Source organism: Corticium candelabrum, chromosome 2 (genome assembly GCF_963422355.1).
Source record: "Corticium candelabrum chromosome 2, ooCorCand1.1, whole genome shotgun sequence".
NCBI lineage: Eukaryota > Metazoa > Porifera > Homoscleromorpha > Homosclerophorida > Plakinidae > Corticium > Corticium candelabrum.
This window is the reverse complement of record NC_085086.1, coordinates 1,940,562-1,953,510: the sequence shown is the minus strand read 5'-3', so window position 1 is coordinate 1,953,510 and position 12,949 is coordinate 1,940,562. Positions and strand designations below refer to the sequence as shown.

General features: G+C 46.2%; 1 protein-coding gene and 1 long non-coding RNA gene across 3 annotated transcripts in view; both read right to left on the bottom strand.

The window, feature by feature from the left end:
* Positions 1-985: 985 nt before the first annotated feature.
* On the bottom strand, positions 986-1,593 carry LOC134176191 (uncharacterized). The gene has a single exon (XM_062642876.1). It carries the CDS (start codon positions 1,557-1,559, stop codon positions 1,089-1,091), a length of 471 nt encoding a protein of 156 aa, XP_062498860.1. The 5' UTR covers positions 1,560-1,593; the 3' UTR covers positions 986-1,088.
* A 5,709-nt stretch (positions 1,594-7,302) lies between these two features.
* The window catches only part of LOC134198418 (uncharacterized), an 11,025-nt gene continuing 5,378 nt past the window's right edge, over positions 7,303-12,949 (bottom strand). For both annotated transcript variants that reach the window (XR_009972837.1, XR_009972836.1), the window contains exon 7: positions 7,303-7,674. This is a non-coding gene — a long non-coding RNA (uncharacterized LOC134198418). The remainder of the gene's footprint in view (positions 7,675-12,949) is intronic.

Sequence of the window (12,949 nt, the reverse complement as noted above, 5' to 3'; positions counted from 1 at the left end):
ACTTGCACGTTCGGCGATTCACGTCGAAATTATAGATGCCAGGTTCGATACACCTGTTCTCCGCAACGGGACTGTCGAAATGGCTTCAACGGGATCAATAATCCAATCAACGGGATTTTTTGAAACTGGACACGTGTCGAATAGATGCCAAGTTCGATACACCTGTTCCTCGCAACGGCAGCAACGTCCAAGTCGAAATGGTTTCACCCAATCGTTAATCCAAAAATCAGCGGGCTCTAGAAACGGCAATTGTACGGGATATAACTATGAATGAGAATTCTGTCTGGCTGCTACTAAACGGTAAAAGCACTTACACCACGGCTAATTAGTGACAGTAAACGGTTCTCTATACAAACTGTACGTGACCTGGCTACACCCCCTCTGCCTCTCCAAGCATCAAACGCATTTTTAGATACTTTCTGCTATACTCTCTACCTACAAAGGCGACCTGTTTTTCTGTCTGTCTGTCTGTCTGTCTGTCTGTCTGTCTGTCAATGGTATTATATTTTCATAAATCAGAACTATTACAGGCTAAATCAAATTAAGCAAAGCACGATACACTACATTACAATGACAACTAAAAAGCAAAAAACTGAACACTCTGTCTGTCTCCCGGATAACATGGATGGACATCACAAAGTGCATGGCCACCATAGAAGACGCCTAGCCTGACGCGAGGTAAAGATGTGTACAATCCATGATGACAATGTTGGTAAAGAGGAGTAGACAATATGGATAGAGGAAGACATCACAACTGTCTGTCTGTCTGTCTGTCTGTCTGTCATTAATGCTATAATCTCTACCTATAAAGGCGACCTGTCTCTTCTCCACTTCCGTGTTGTATTGGCTCTATGACAACGTGTGTGTCAACTGCGGCACTATGAAGTGGAAAGGAGAAGCACCTGGCATGTGTTGTCCCCCGGGCGAAGCCGGGTGTTGGAGCTTGTCTCTATATATAAAGGAGAGGTGTCTGTCTGTCTGTCTGTCTGTCTGTCTGTGTGCCCGTACGTACGAGCGTCTCTCGAAGACGGCGAGTCCGATCTCGGCCGAATTTCGCTCGCGCACGCCGAATTCATTCAGGTCGAAAGTCAGACCGCGGTCGTCTTCCTGACTTCTCCCACGACGACGCCGTTTCCCGCCGATCGCGCTCGCTTCCGCTCGCGCGCGAATATCTCCGGAACGGCGCATCGTGTCTCCACCGAATTTAGACTGCCCGTTCCCGACGTCGGACGGTACGCGCCGAGCGTGTCGTCTATTGCCGGCGACGTCGGGAAAAGGAAGATATTCTTGCTGATATCCGGGTCTCGAAAAAATACGCACACAGTCGTTTGCCAGTCTGCGACCGTCGAAGAGCTGCCGTGTTTGATGCACCTGTTCCCCGAAACGCCAGCAACGTCTTCGAAGAGACGACGTTCAGCGGGACCGTCGAAATGACGACAGTCGGTACGCGTCGTGACTTCGTTAGATACGGAGCTGCCGTGTTTGATGCACCTCTTCCCCGAAACGCCAGCAACGTCTTCGAACAGACGACGTTCAGCGGGACTGTCGAGAGTCGGCATTCGTTATATACGGGGAACGGATTATCCGGGTAAGTATTGCACGTGACTTGCACGTTCCGGGATTCACGTCGAAATTATAGATGCCAGGTTCGATACACCTGTTCTCCGCAACGGGACTGTCGAAATGGCTTCAACGGGATCAATAATCCAATCAACGGGATTTTTTGAAACTGGACACGTGTCGAATAGATGCCAATTTCGATACACCTGTTCCTCGCAACGGCAGCAACGTCCAAGTCGAAATGGTTTCACCCAATCGTTAATCCAAAATCAGCGGGCTCTAGAAACGGCAATTGTACGGGATATAACTATGAATGAGAATTCTGTCTGGCTGCTACTAAACGGTAAAAGCACTTACACCACGGCTAATTAGTGACAGTAAACGGTTCTCTATACAAACTGTACGTGACCTGACTACACCCCCTCTGCCTCTCCAAGCATCAAACGCATTTTTAGATACTTTCTGCTATAATCTCTACCTATAAAGGCGACCTGTTTTTCTGTCTGTCTGTCTGTCTGTCAATGGTATTATATTTTCATAAATCAGAACTATTACAGGCTAAATCAAATTAAGCAAAGCACGATACACTACATTACAATGACAACTAAAAAGCAAAAAACTGAACACTCTGTCTGTCTCCCGGATAACATGGATGGACATCACAAAGTGCATGGCCACCATAGAGACGCCTAGCCTGACGCGAGGTAAAGATGTGTACAATCCATGATGACAATGTTGGTAAAGAGGAGTAAACAATATGGGTACAGGAAGACGTCACAACTGTCTGTCTGTCTGTCTGTCTGTCTGTCTGTCTGTCATTAATGCTATAATCTCTACCTATAAAGGCGACCTGTCTTTTCTCCACTTCCGTGTTGTATTGGCTCTATGACAAATGTGTGTGTCAACTGCGGCACTATGAAGTGGAAAGGAGAAGCACCTGGCATGTGTTGTCCCCCGGGCGAAGCCGGGCGTTGGAGCTTGTATATATATAAAGGAGAGGTGTCTGTCTGTCTGTCTGTCTGTCTGTGTGTCCATCCGTACGACCGTTTCTCAAAGATGGCGAGTCCGATCTCGGCCGAATTTGGCTCGCTCACGCCGAATTCATTCCGGTCGAAAGTGAGACCGTGATCGTCTTCCTGACTTCTCCCACGACGACGCCATTTCCCGCCGCTCGCGCGCGAATATCTCCGGAACGGCGCATCGTATCTCCGCCGAATTTAGACTGCCCGTTCCCGACGTCGGACGGTACGCGCCGAGCGTGTCGTTTATTGCGGGCGACGCTGGGAAACGGAAGATATTTTTGCTGATATCCGGGTCTTGAAAAAATACTCCCACAGTCGTTTGCCAATCTACGACCGTCGAAGAGCTGCCGTGTTTGATGCATCTGTTCCCCAAAACGCCAGCAACGTCTTCGAAGAGACGACGTTCAACGGGACTGTCGAAATGGCGAGAGTCGGTACGAGTCGTGACTTCGTTAGATACGGAGCTGCCGTGTTTAATGCACCTGTTCCCCGAAACGCCAGCAACGTCTTCGAAGAGACGACGTTCAGCGGAACTGTCGAAATGACGAGAGTCGGTACGAGTCGTGGCTTCGTTAGATACGGGGAACGGATTATCCGGGTGAGTAATGCATGTGACTTCCAGTTCTGCTCTGATGGATTTGTCTAACTGCACGTGACTCCATTTTGGGAAGCGCAATATCAGGGAGTGCTATACGATTGCAAGTGTATACGCGACATTTTTATTCACTGCAGTCATTCATGGCCAACATCACCTATGATACCATCAAACACATTTTTAGATACTTTCTGCTATAATCTCTAACTATAAAGGCGACCTCTCTCTCCTCCACTTCCGTGTTGTATTGGCTCTATGACAAACGTGTGTGTCAACTGCGGCGCTATGAAGTGGAAAGGAGAAACACCTGGCATGTGTTGTCCTCCGGGCGAAGCCGGGCATTGGAGCTTCTAATATAAAGCTCAAATTGTCTCTGTGTGTGTGGGTGTTCGCGTTTGGCGGCCACGTCTTTTGTCCGTTCGCAACCGAAATCGGCACGCACACTCGGCACGCACAAGGGAAGGTTTGCGTAAGAATATGCACAAGGTCCCCTCTCAAGGGGTTGACCCAAGCATACAATTTCTCGATGACGCAAACGCTACACATTCCAGTTCATTCCAACACACGCCCACACCAGTCCTGCGTAGACTGTATGCAACGTCATCCTTCCCAAAGCTTCAAGCAATCGAATATCTCTTGCCGACGAAACTTACTCTTCTAGCGCTTTCGTTTCTCTCTAAATTCTGATTGAATTTGCACCAAATCCAACCTACACGTTTTCTGCAGCAAGCGCTAAACGCGGAGTGTGTAGACTTCTATCGAAACAAGCGCGAAGAGCAAAATTCGAATTCATTCACTACATCTGGGACCTCACAACAAGGATTGCACGTGACGTGTCTACGCACCTATCCTTGCACTGCAGTATCTTGCCCGTACGAAGGACGGGCCATGGATCCTAGATACAAATATTATCATTCACATTCACATCAACATGTCTTACATTGTTTTTTATGTTGCTATCACATCCATTCTCTAACAGAATACGAACAACTTTGGAGTGATTGTAGAAAGCAGCCCAATGCAATGCTGTCCATCCTCTCTACAATAACAGAAAATTATAATAAGAAAGCAATCAGACAGACAGACAGACACAAACAGACAAACAGACAGACAGTATAGAATATTTTAGGTTAATCAGAACTTATTTGTCTTAGCATAACGTCTTGTATAAGAAATAAATGTATTGACAGACATACAGAAAAACAGAAAGACATAAATACAGACAATCAGACAAAGACAGACAGACCGACGGACAGACACACTGACAGACAGATAAACATACTGACAGACAAACGGACAGACAAACAAACACACAGACACACTGATAGACAGAAAGACAAATACACTGAGAGATAGACAGACACACTGACAGACAAACAGACACATTGACAAACAGTCACAGTGACAGACAGACAGAAAAATAGACAAACTGACAGACAAACAGACCGACAGACAAACAAACAGACCGACAGACAAACAAACAGACAAACACACTGACAGACAGACGGACAAACACACTGACAGATAGACAGACTCACTGACAGACAAACAGACAGACACACACTGACAGACAGACACACTGACAGACAGATAGACACACTAACAGACAAACTGACAGACATACAGACAGAGAGACAAACAAACAAACAGACACACTGACAGACAGACGGACAAACACACTGACAGATAAACAGACTCACTGACAGACAAACAGACAGACACATACACTGACAAACAGAAACACTGACAGACAGATAGACACACTAACAGACAAACTGACAGACAAACAGACAGACAGACAAACAAACAGACAGACAGAGAAACAAACAGACAAACTGACAGAGAGACAAGCAGACAGAGAGACAGACAGACAAATAGACAGATAGACACACTGACAGACAAACAGACAGACAGACAAACAAACAGACAGACAGACAGTAAGACAGTAAGACAGACAGACAGACACACTACCAGACAGACAGACACACTGACAGACTCAAGGACAGACAAACTGACAGAAAAACTGACAGACAGACAAACAAACAGACAGACAGACAGTCAGACTCACTGACAGATAGACGGACAGACACACTGACGAACAGACACACTGACAGACAGATAGAATCACTGACAGACAAACGGACAGACAAACAAACAGACAGACACACTGATAGACAGATCGACAAATACACTGAAAGATAGACATACACACTGACAGACAAACAGACAGACAGACACACTGACAGACAAACAGACAGACAGACACAGTGACAGACAGATAGACACAATGACAGACAAACTGACAGACAAACAGACAGACAGATAAACAAACAGACAGACAGACAAACAAACAGACAGACAGACAAAAGAAACAGACAGACAGCCAGAGACACACAGACAGACAGACAGACACACTACCAGACAGACAGACACACCGACAGACAGACAGACACACTGACAGACAGATGGACAGACACACTGACAAACAGATGGACAGACACACCAAGGAACAAAAACCCTGACAGCAAGATGGACAGAAAGACAAACAGGCAGACACACTGATACACAAACAGACAGACACACTGACAAACGGACAGACACACTGACAGACAAACACACCGACAGCCAAAAACACTGACAGACAGACCAACAGACACTGACATACATACACACCTACCAACAGACAGACAGACAGACATTCAGGCAAACAGACAAACAGACAGACATAAATCCTACACTATGGTCATTTATCTTGAACTTTTACTTACTAATTTGTTATAGTCATATAACGTTTACTGTATTAGCTTTGATGTTTACAATAAACCATCTACAACGGACAGACAGAAACACAAACAAACCGAGAGACAGAAATACAGACAAACAAAAGGACAAACAAACATACATACATACATACACATAAATAATTTATTTAAAACCAACCAATAAATATAAAACAAATTTCTATAAATTGTTTGTATTTCTCCACTTTCTATTAATTAAATAAAATTATAATAATATTCAATATTAATACATTTATTATTAGTACATAACATCTCATACATCACATCAACACATACAACAACAACAAATACAAACACTCACCCACTTATCCTTCAGATTACCATCAGCATTAGCTGATAATAACATAACAATTAGTGAATAATCACCATAAAGTGCTGCTCTCATTAAAGCAGTCTTACCCTGTAATAACAATAATTGTGTTTTATTATTTGTATTTAATGTAATATCCGTCCTATCACAAATCTCATTACATCATTGAAATATCATTCTATTCATCCATCCATTCATTCACTCTCAACACTTACAAAAGGATCTGCTTTGTTAACATTTGCTCCTTTCTGTAACAAATGTTGTACGATGGAATTGAAGACTCCTTCACAAGCTGTTACAAGTACAGGCCATCCCTACAATAAAGTGAGTTGTTATCAACAAACAATAAAACGAGTCACTCAGTCAATAACATACATCACTACCACACGCATCAGGCGAAGCTCCTGCATTCAAAAGAGCTTCCACCTCATCGACTTTGTTGTTCCTCACTGCTGCATCAAGTCTCCTATCCATGTGTGATGTGTGTCTCACTCATCCTACCATCCCATCAACACATCAATCACAACAAATCTTTACAATTTCACTCACAAACGAGAAATCACTTAACACGACACTCTCACACAACAAACTTACACTTGAACCTACTTAAACTTACAGATTGCAACTCGGATCGAGATCGGGACCCCCAAATTCGAACGAGTGATTGTACGCATGCGCCAACATTATTTCTATTCGTCTGAGTCACGTGCACTATTGATATAGATTTCTCAGCGATGTCAACTTCTGTCAGTTTTGTGTAACAACTTACTTGTTTATTATAAATTTGTCAGTCGCCAACTAAATTACCTTTTCAATAGCTAATGGAGTAAAAATAAATAATAATTGGTAAATTTTTAATTTTTAATAACAAAAAATTAAATAAAAATTAGAGATCTACATTGATACAATTGTAAATTACTTAATTTTTTAATTAATTTATTACTTTGCTGCAAATTATCCAAGCTGAAACAGACACACTGGATAACAAGCCAGTCACGTGATTAATTAAATATCACATCATTGTAAATGTAACGCACTAACAACAAAGTTTTGTATCAATATTTCTAACGTTCCACTAGCTTACCCGGAAATACTCGTAAATCATAACTATTTTAGAGTATTCTATATCATTGTTTACTATTTACATTCTACTCTATATTTCATAATACAAAACATCTCTTAAACAAATAAAAGTATCTAGAATTAAATATTCAGTCTTCACACTAGGAGACGATTGTTCTCATCTATAGCGTTACAACCATCACGTGACCTGTAGAGTAACATCACGTGACCTGTAGAGTAACATCACGTGACCACAATGACAGCAGAGGAAGACCATTTGATGTGTCACTATTATTCCTACTGATAGACGGAGAACATGAAGAGCTACAACAAACACAATAAAACATCAATATAGAATAACAAAGATAATTAAAATCTCTAAACAATATTCAATTAATCATTAGAGAAAATAGTCTTTCATGATACTCAGTGACATGTCGTCTATTCATCAAAATAAACACAAAGCTACAAATTTAGAGAACAAGTAAGTGCTATGTATTATGCGGATTGTTTGTCTGCTTGCATTAGGTGTGTGTGTGTGTGTGTGTGTGTGTGTGTGTGTGTGTGTGTGTCCTGTGTGTATGTGTCGTGTGTGTCCATGCCGCGTGTGTCTCTTTCATTCCTGTCTGTGCCGTGTGTGTCCGTGTCGTGTGTGTCTGTGCCGTGTGTGTCATGTGTGTCTGTGCGGTGTGTGTCTGTGCCATGTGAGTCTGTGCCGTGTGTGTCTGTGCCGTGTGTGTCTGTGCCGTGGGTGTCTGTGTTGTGTGTGTCTGTGTCGTGTATGTCTGTGCCGTGTGTGTCTGTATCATTTCACTGTGTGTCATGTGTGTCTGTGCCATGTGTGTCTGTGCGGTGTGTGTCTGTGCCGTGTGTGTCCGTGTCGTGTGTTTCTGTGCCGTGTGTGTCTGTGTCCTGTATGTCTGTGCCGTGTATGTCTGTGTCGTGTATGTCTGTGAAATTTCTGTGTGTCTGTGCTGTGTGTGTCTGTGCCGTTTGTGTCTGTGTCATGTGTGTCTGTGGTGTGTGATTCTGTGCCTTGTGTGTCTGTGCCGTGTGAGTCTGTGCCATCTGTGTCTGTGTCATGTATGTCTGTGCCGTGTGTGTCTGTGCCGTGTGTGTTTGTGCCGCGTGTGTCTGTGCCGTGTGTGTCTGTGTTGTGTGTGTCTGTGTCATTTTAGTGTGTGTCATGTGTGTCTGTGTTGTGTGTCTGTGCCGTGTCTATGTCTGTGTCGTGTATGTCTGTGTCGTGTATGTCTGTGTCGTGTATGTCTGTAACATTTCTGTGTGTCTGTGCCGTGTGCGTCTGTGCCGTGTGTGTCTGAGTCATGTGTGTCTGTGTTGTGTGAGTCTGTTCCATGTGTGTCTGTGCCGTGTGTGTCTGTGCCGCGTGTGTCTGTGCCGAGTGTGTCTATGCCATGTGTGTCTGTGTCATTTCAGTTTGTGTCATGTGTGTCTGTGCCGTGTGTGTCTGTGCGGTGTGTGTCTGTGCGGTGTGTGTCTGTGATGTGTGTCTGTGTCGTGTATGTCTGTGCCGTGTGTGTCTGTGCCGTGTGTGTCTGTGCGGTGTGTGTCTGTGTTGTGTGTGTCTGTGTCGTGTATGTCTGTGCCGTGCGTGTCTGTGTCATTTCAGTGTGTGTTATGTGTGTCTGTGTGGTGTGTGTCTGAGTTGTGTGTCTGTGCCGTGTGTGTCTGTGCCGTGTGTGTCTGTGCCATGTGAGTCTGTGCCGTGTGTGTCTGTGCCGTGTGTGTCTGTGCCGTGGGTGTCTGTGTTGTGTGTGTCTGTGTCGTGTATGTCTGTGCCGTGTGTGTCTGTGTCATTTCAGTGTGTGTCATGTGTGTCTGTGCCATGTGTGTCTGTGCGGTGTGTGTCTGTGCCGTGTGTGTCTGTGTCGTGTGTTTCTGTGCCGTGTGTGTCTGTGCCGTGTGTGTCTGTGTCGTGTATGTCTGTGTCGTGTATGTCTGTGAAATTTCTGTGTGTCTGTGCCGTTTGTGTCTGTGTCATGTGTGTCTGTGGTGTGTGATTCTGTGCCTTGTGTGTCTGTGCCGTGTGTGTCTGTGTTATGTGTGTCTGTGTTGTGTGTCTGTGCCGTGTGTATGTCTGTGTCGTGTATGTCTGTGTCGTGTATGTCTGTGTCGTGTATGTCTGTGACATTTCTGTGTGTCTGTGCCGTGTGCGTCTGTGCCGTGTGTGTCTGAGTCATGTGTGTCTGTGTTGTGTGAGTCTGCGCCATGTGTGTCTGTGCCATGTGTGTCTGTGTCATTTCAGTTTGTGTCATGTGTGTCTGTGCCGTGTGTGTCTGTGCGGTGTGTGTCTGTGCGGTGTGTGTCTGTGATGTGTGTCTGTGTCGTGTATGTCTGTGCCGTGTGTGCCTGTGCCGTGTGTGTCTGTGCGGTGTGTGTCTGTGATGTGTGTCTGTGTCGTGTATGTCTGTGCCGTGTGTGTCTGTGTCATTTCAGTGTGTGTCATGTGTGTCTGTGCGGTGTGTGTCTGTGTTGTGTGTCTGTGCCGTGTGTGTGTCTGTGCCGTCTGTATCTGTGTCATTTCTGTGTGTGCCGTGTGTGTCTGTGCCGTGTGTCTCTGCCGTGTGTGTCTGTGTTGTGTGAGTCTGTGTCGCGTATGTCTGAGCCGTGCGTGTCTGTGTCATTTCAGTGTGTGTCATGTGTGTCTGTGCCGTGTGTGTCTGTGCGGTGTGTGTCTGAGTTGTGTTTCTGTGCCGTGAGTGTCTGTGCCGTGTGTGTCTGTGTCGTGTATGTCTGTGTCATTTCAGTTTGTGTCATGTGTGTCTGTGCCGTGTGTGTCTGTGCAGTGTGTGTCCGTGCGGTGTGTGTCTGTGATGTGTGTCTGTGTCGTGTATGTCTGTGCCATGTGTGCCTGTGCCGTGTGTGTCTGTGCGGTGTGTGTCTGTGATGTGTGTCTGTGTCGTGTATGTCTGTGCCGTGTGTGTCTGTGTCATTTCAGTGTGTGTCATGTGTGTCTGTGCGGTGTGTGTCTGTGTTGTGTGTCTGTGCCGTGTGTGTGTCTGTGCCGTCTGTATCTGTGTCATTTCTGTGTGTCATTTCAGTGTGTGTCATGTGTGTCTGTGCCGTGTGTGTCTGTGCGGTGTGTGTCTGTGTTGTGTGTGTCTGTGTTGTGTATGTCTGTGCCGTGTGTGTCTGTGTCATTTCAATGTGTGTCATGTGTGTCTGTGCCATGTGTGTCTGCAGTGTGTGTCTGTGTTGTGTTTCTGTGCCGTGTGTGTCTGTGCCGTGTGTTTCTGTGCCGTGTATGCCTGTGTCGTGTATGTCTGTGACATTTCTGTGTGTCTGTGCCGTGTGTGTCTGTGCGGTGTGTGTCTGTGATGTGTGTCTGTGTCGTGTATGTCTGTGCCGTGTGTGTCTGTGTCATTTCAGTGTGTGTCATGTGTGTCTGTGCGGTGTGTGTCTGTGTTGTGTGTCTGTGCTGTGTGTGTGTCTGTGCCGTGTGTCTCTGTGTCATTTCTGTGTGTGCCGTGTGTCTCTGTGTCATTTCTGTGTGTGCCGTGTGTCTCTGTGTCATTTCTGTGTGTGCCGTGTGTGTCTGTGTTGTGTGTGTCTGTGTCGTGTATGTCTGTGACATTTCTGTGTGTGTCCCGTGTGTGTCTGTGCTGTGTGTGTCTGTGCCGTGTGTGTCTGTGCCGTGTGTGTATGTGTCGTGTGTGTCTGTGCCATGTGAGTCTGTGCCGTGTGTGTCTGTGCGGTGTGTGTCTGTGCCGTGAATGTCTGTTTTGTGTGTGTCTGTGTCGTGTATGTCTGTGCCGTGTGTGTCTGTGTCATTTCAGTGTGTGTCATGTGTGTCTGTGCCGTGTGTGTCTGTCTTGTGTGTGTCTGTGTCGTGTGTGTCTGTGACATTTCTGTGTCTGCCGTGTGTGTCTGTGCCGTGTGTGTCTGTCTTGTGTGTGTGTGTGTTGTGTGTGTCTGTGACATTTCTGTGTGTGCCGTGTGTGTCTGTGCCGTGTGAGTCTGTGCAATGTGTGTCTGTGCCATGTGTGTCTGTGCCGTGTGTGTATGTGTCGTGTGTGTCTGTGCCATGTGAGTCTGTGCCGTGTGTGTTTGTGTTGTGTGTGTCTGTGTCGTGTATGTCTGTGCCGTGTGTGTCTGTGTCATTTCAGTGTGTGTCATGTGTGTCTGTGCCGTGTGTGTCTGTGTTGTGTGTGTCTGTGTCGTGTATGTCTGTGCCGTGTGTGTCTGTGTCATTTCAGTGTGTGTCATGTGTGTTTGTGCCATGTGTGTCTGCAGTGTGTGTCTGTGTTGTGTTTCTGTGCCGTGTGTGTCTGTACCGTGTGTTTCTGTGCCGTGTATGCCTGTGTCGTGTATGTCTATGACATTTGTGTGTGTCTGTGCCGTGTGTGTCTGTGATGTGTGTCTGTGTCGTGTATGTCTGTGCCGTGTGTGCCTGTGTCATTTCAGTGTGTGTCATGTGTGTCTGTGCCGTGTGTGTCTGTGCGGTGTGTGTCTGTGCCGTGTGTGTGTCTGTGCCGTGTGTCTCTGTGTCATTTCTGTGTGTGCCGTGTGTCTCTGTGCCATTTCTGTGTGTGCTGTGTGTGTCTGTGCCGTGTGTGTCTGTGTTGTGTGTGTCTGTGTCGTGTATGTCTGTGCCGTGCGTGTCTGTGTCATTTCAGTGTGTGTCATGTGTGTCTGTGCGGTGTATGTCTGTGCTGTGGGTGTCTGTTTTGTGTGTGTCTGTGTCGTGTATGTCTGTGCCGTGTGTGTCTGTGTCATTTCAGTGTGTGTCATGTGTGTCTGTGCCGTGTGTTTCTGTCTTGTGTGTGTCTGTGTCGTGTGTGTCTGTGACATTTCTGTGTCTGTCGTGTGTGTCTGTGCCGTGTGTGTCTGTCTTGTGTGTGTCTGTGTTGTGTGTGTCTGTGACATTTCTGTGTGTGCCGTGTGTGTCTGTGCCGTGTGAGTCTGTGCTATGTGGGTCTGTGCCATGTGTGTCTGTGCCGTGTGTGTATGTGTCGTGTGTGTCTGTGCCATGTGAGTCTGTGCCGTGTGTGTCTGTGCCGTGTGTGTCTGTGCCGTGTGTGTCTGTGTTGTGTGTGTCTGTGTCGTGTATGTCTGTGCCATGTGTGTCTGTGTCATTTCAGTGTGTGTCATGTGTGTCTGTGTTGTGTGTGTCTGTGTCGTGTATGTCTGTGCCGTGTGTGTCTGTGCCGTGTGTGTCTGTGTCATTTCAGTGTGTGTCATGTGTGTTTGTGCCATGTGTGTCTGCAGTGTGTGTCTGTGTTGTGTTTCTGTGCCGTGTGTGTCTGTACCGTGTGTTTCTGTGCCGTGTATGCCTGTGTCGTGTATGTCTATGATATTTCTGTGTGTCTGTGCCGTGTGTGTCTGTGCGGTGTGTGTCTGTGATGTGTGACTGTGTCGTGTATGTCTGTGCCGTGTGTGTCTGTGTCATTTCAGTGTGTGTCATGTGTGTCTGTGCGGTGTGTGTCTGTGTTGTGTGTCTGTGCCGTGTGTGTGTGTCTGTGTCGTGTGTCTCTGTGTCATTTCTGTGTGTGCCGTGTGTCTCTGTGTCATTTCTGTGTGTGCCGTGTGTGTCTGTGCCGTGTGTGTCTGTGTTGTGTGTGTCTGTGTCGTGTATGTC

What these genes read in the sequence shown, in the direction of transcription:
- LOC134176191 (XM_062642876.1), bottom strand. Translation starts at nt 1,559, where the DNA reads ATGCCGACTCTCGACAGTCCCGCTGAACGTCGTCTGTTCGAAGACGTT.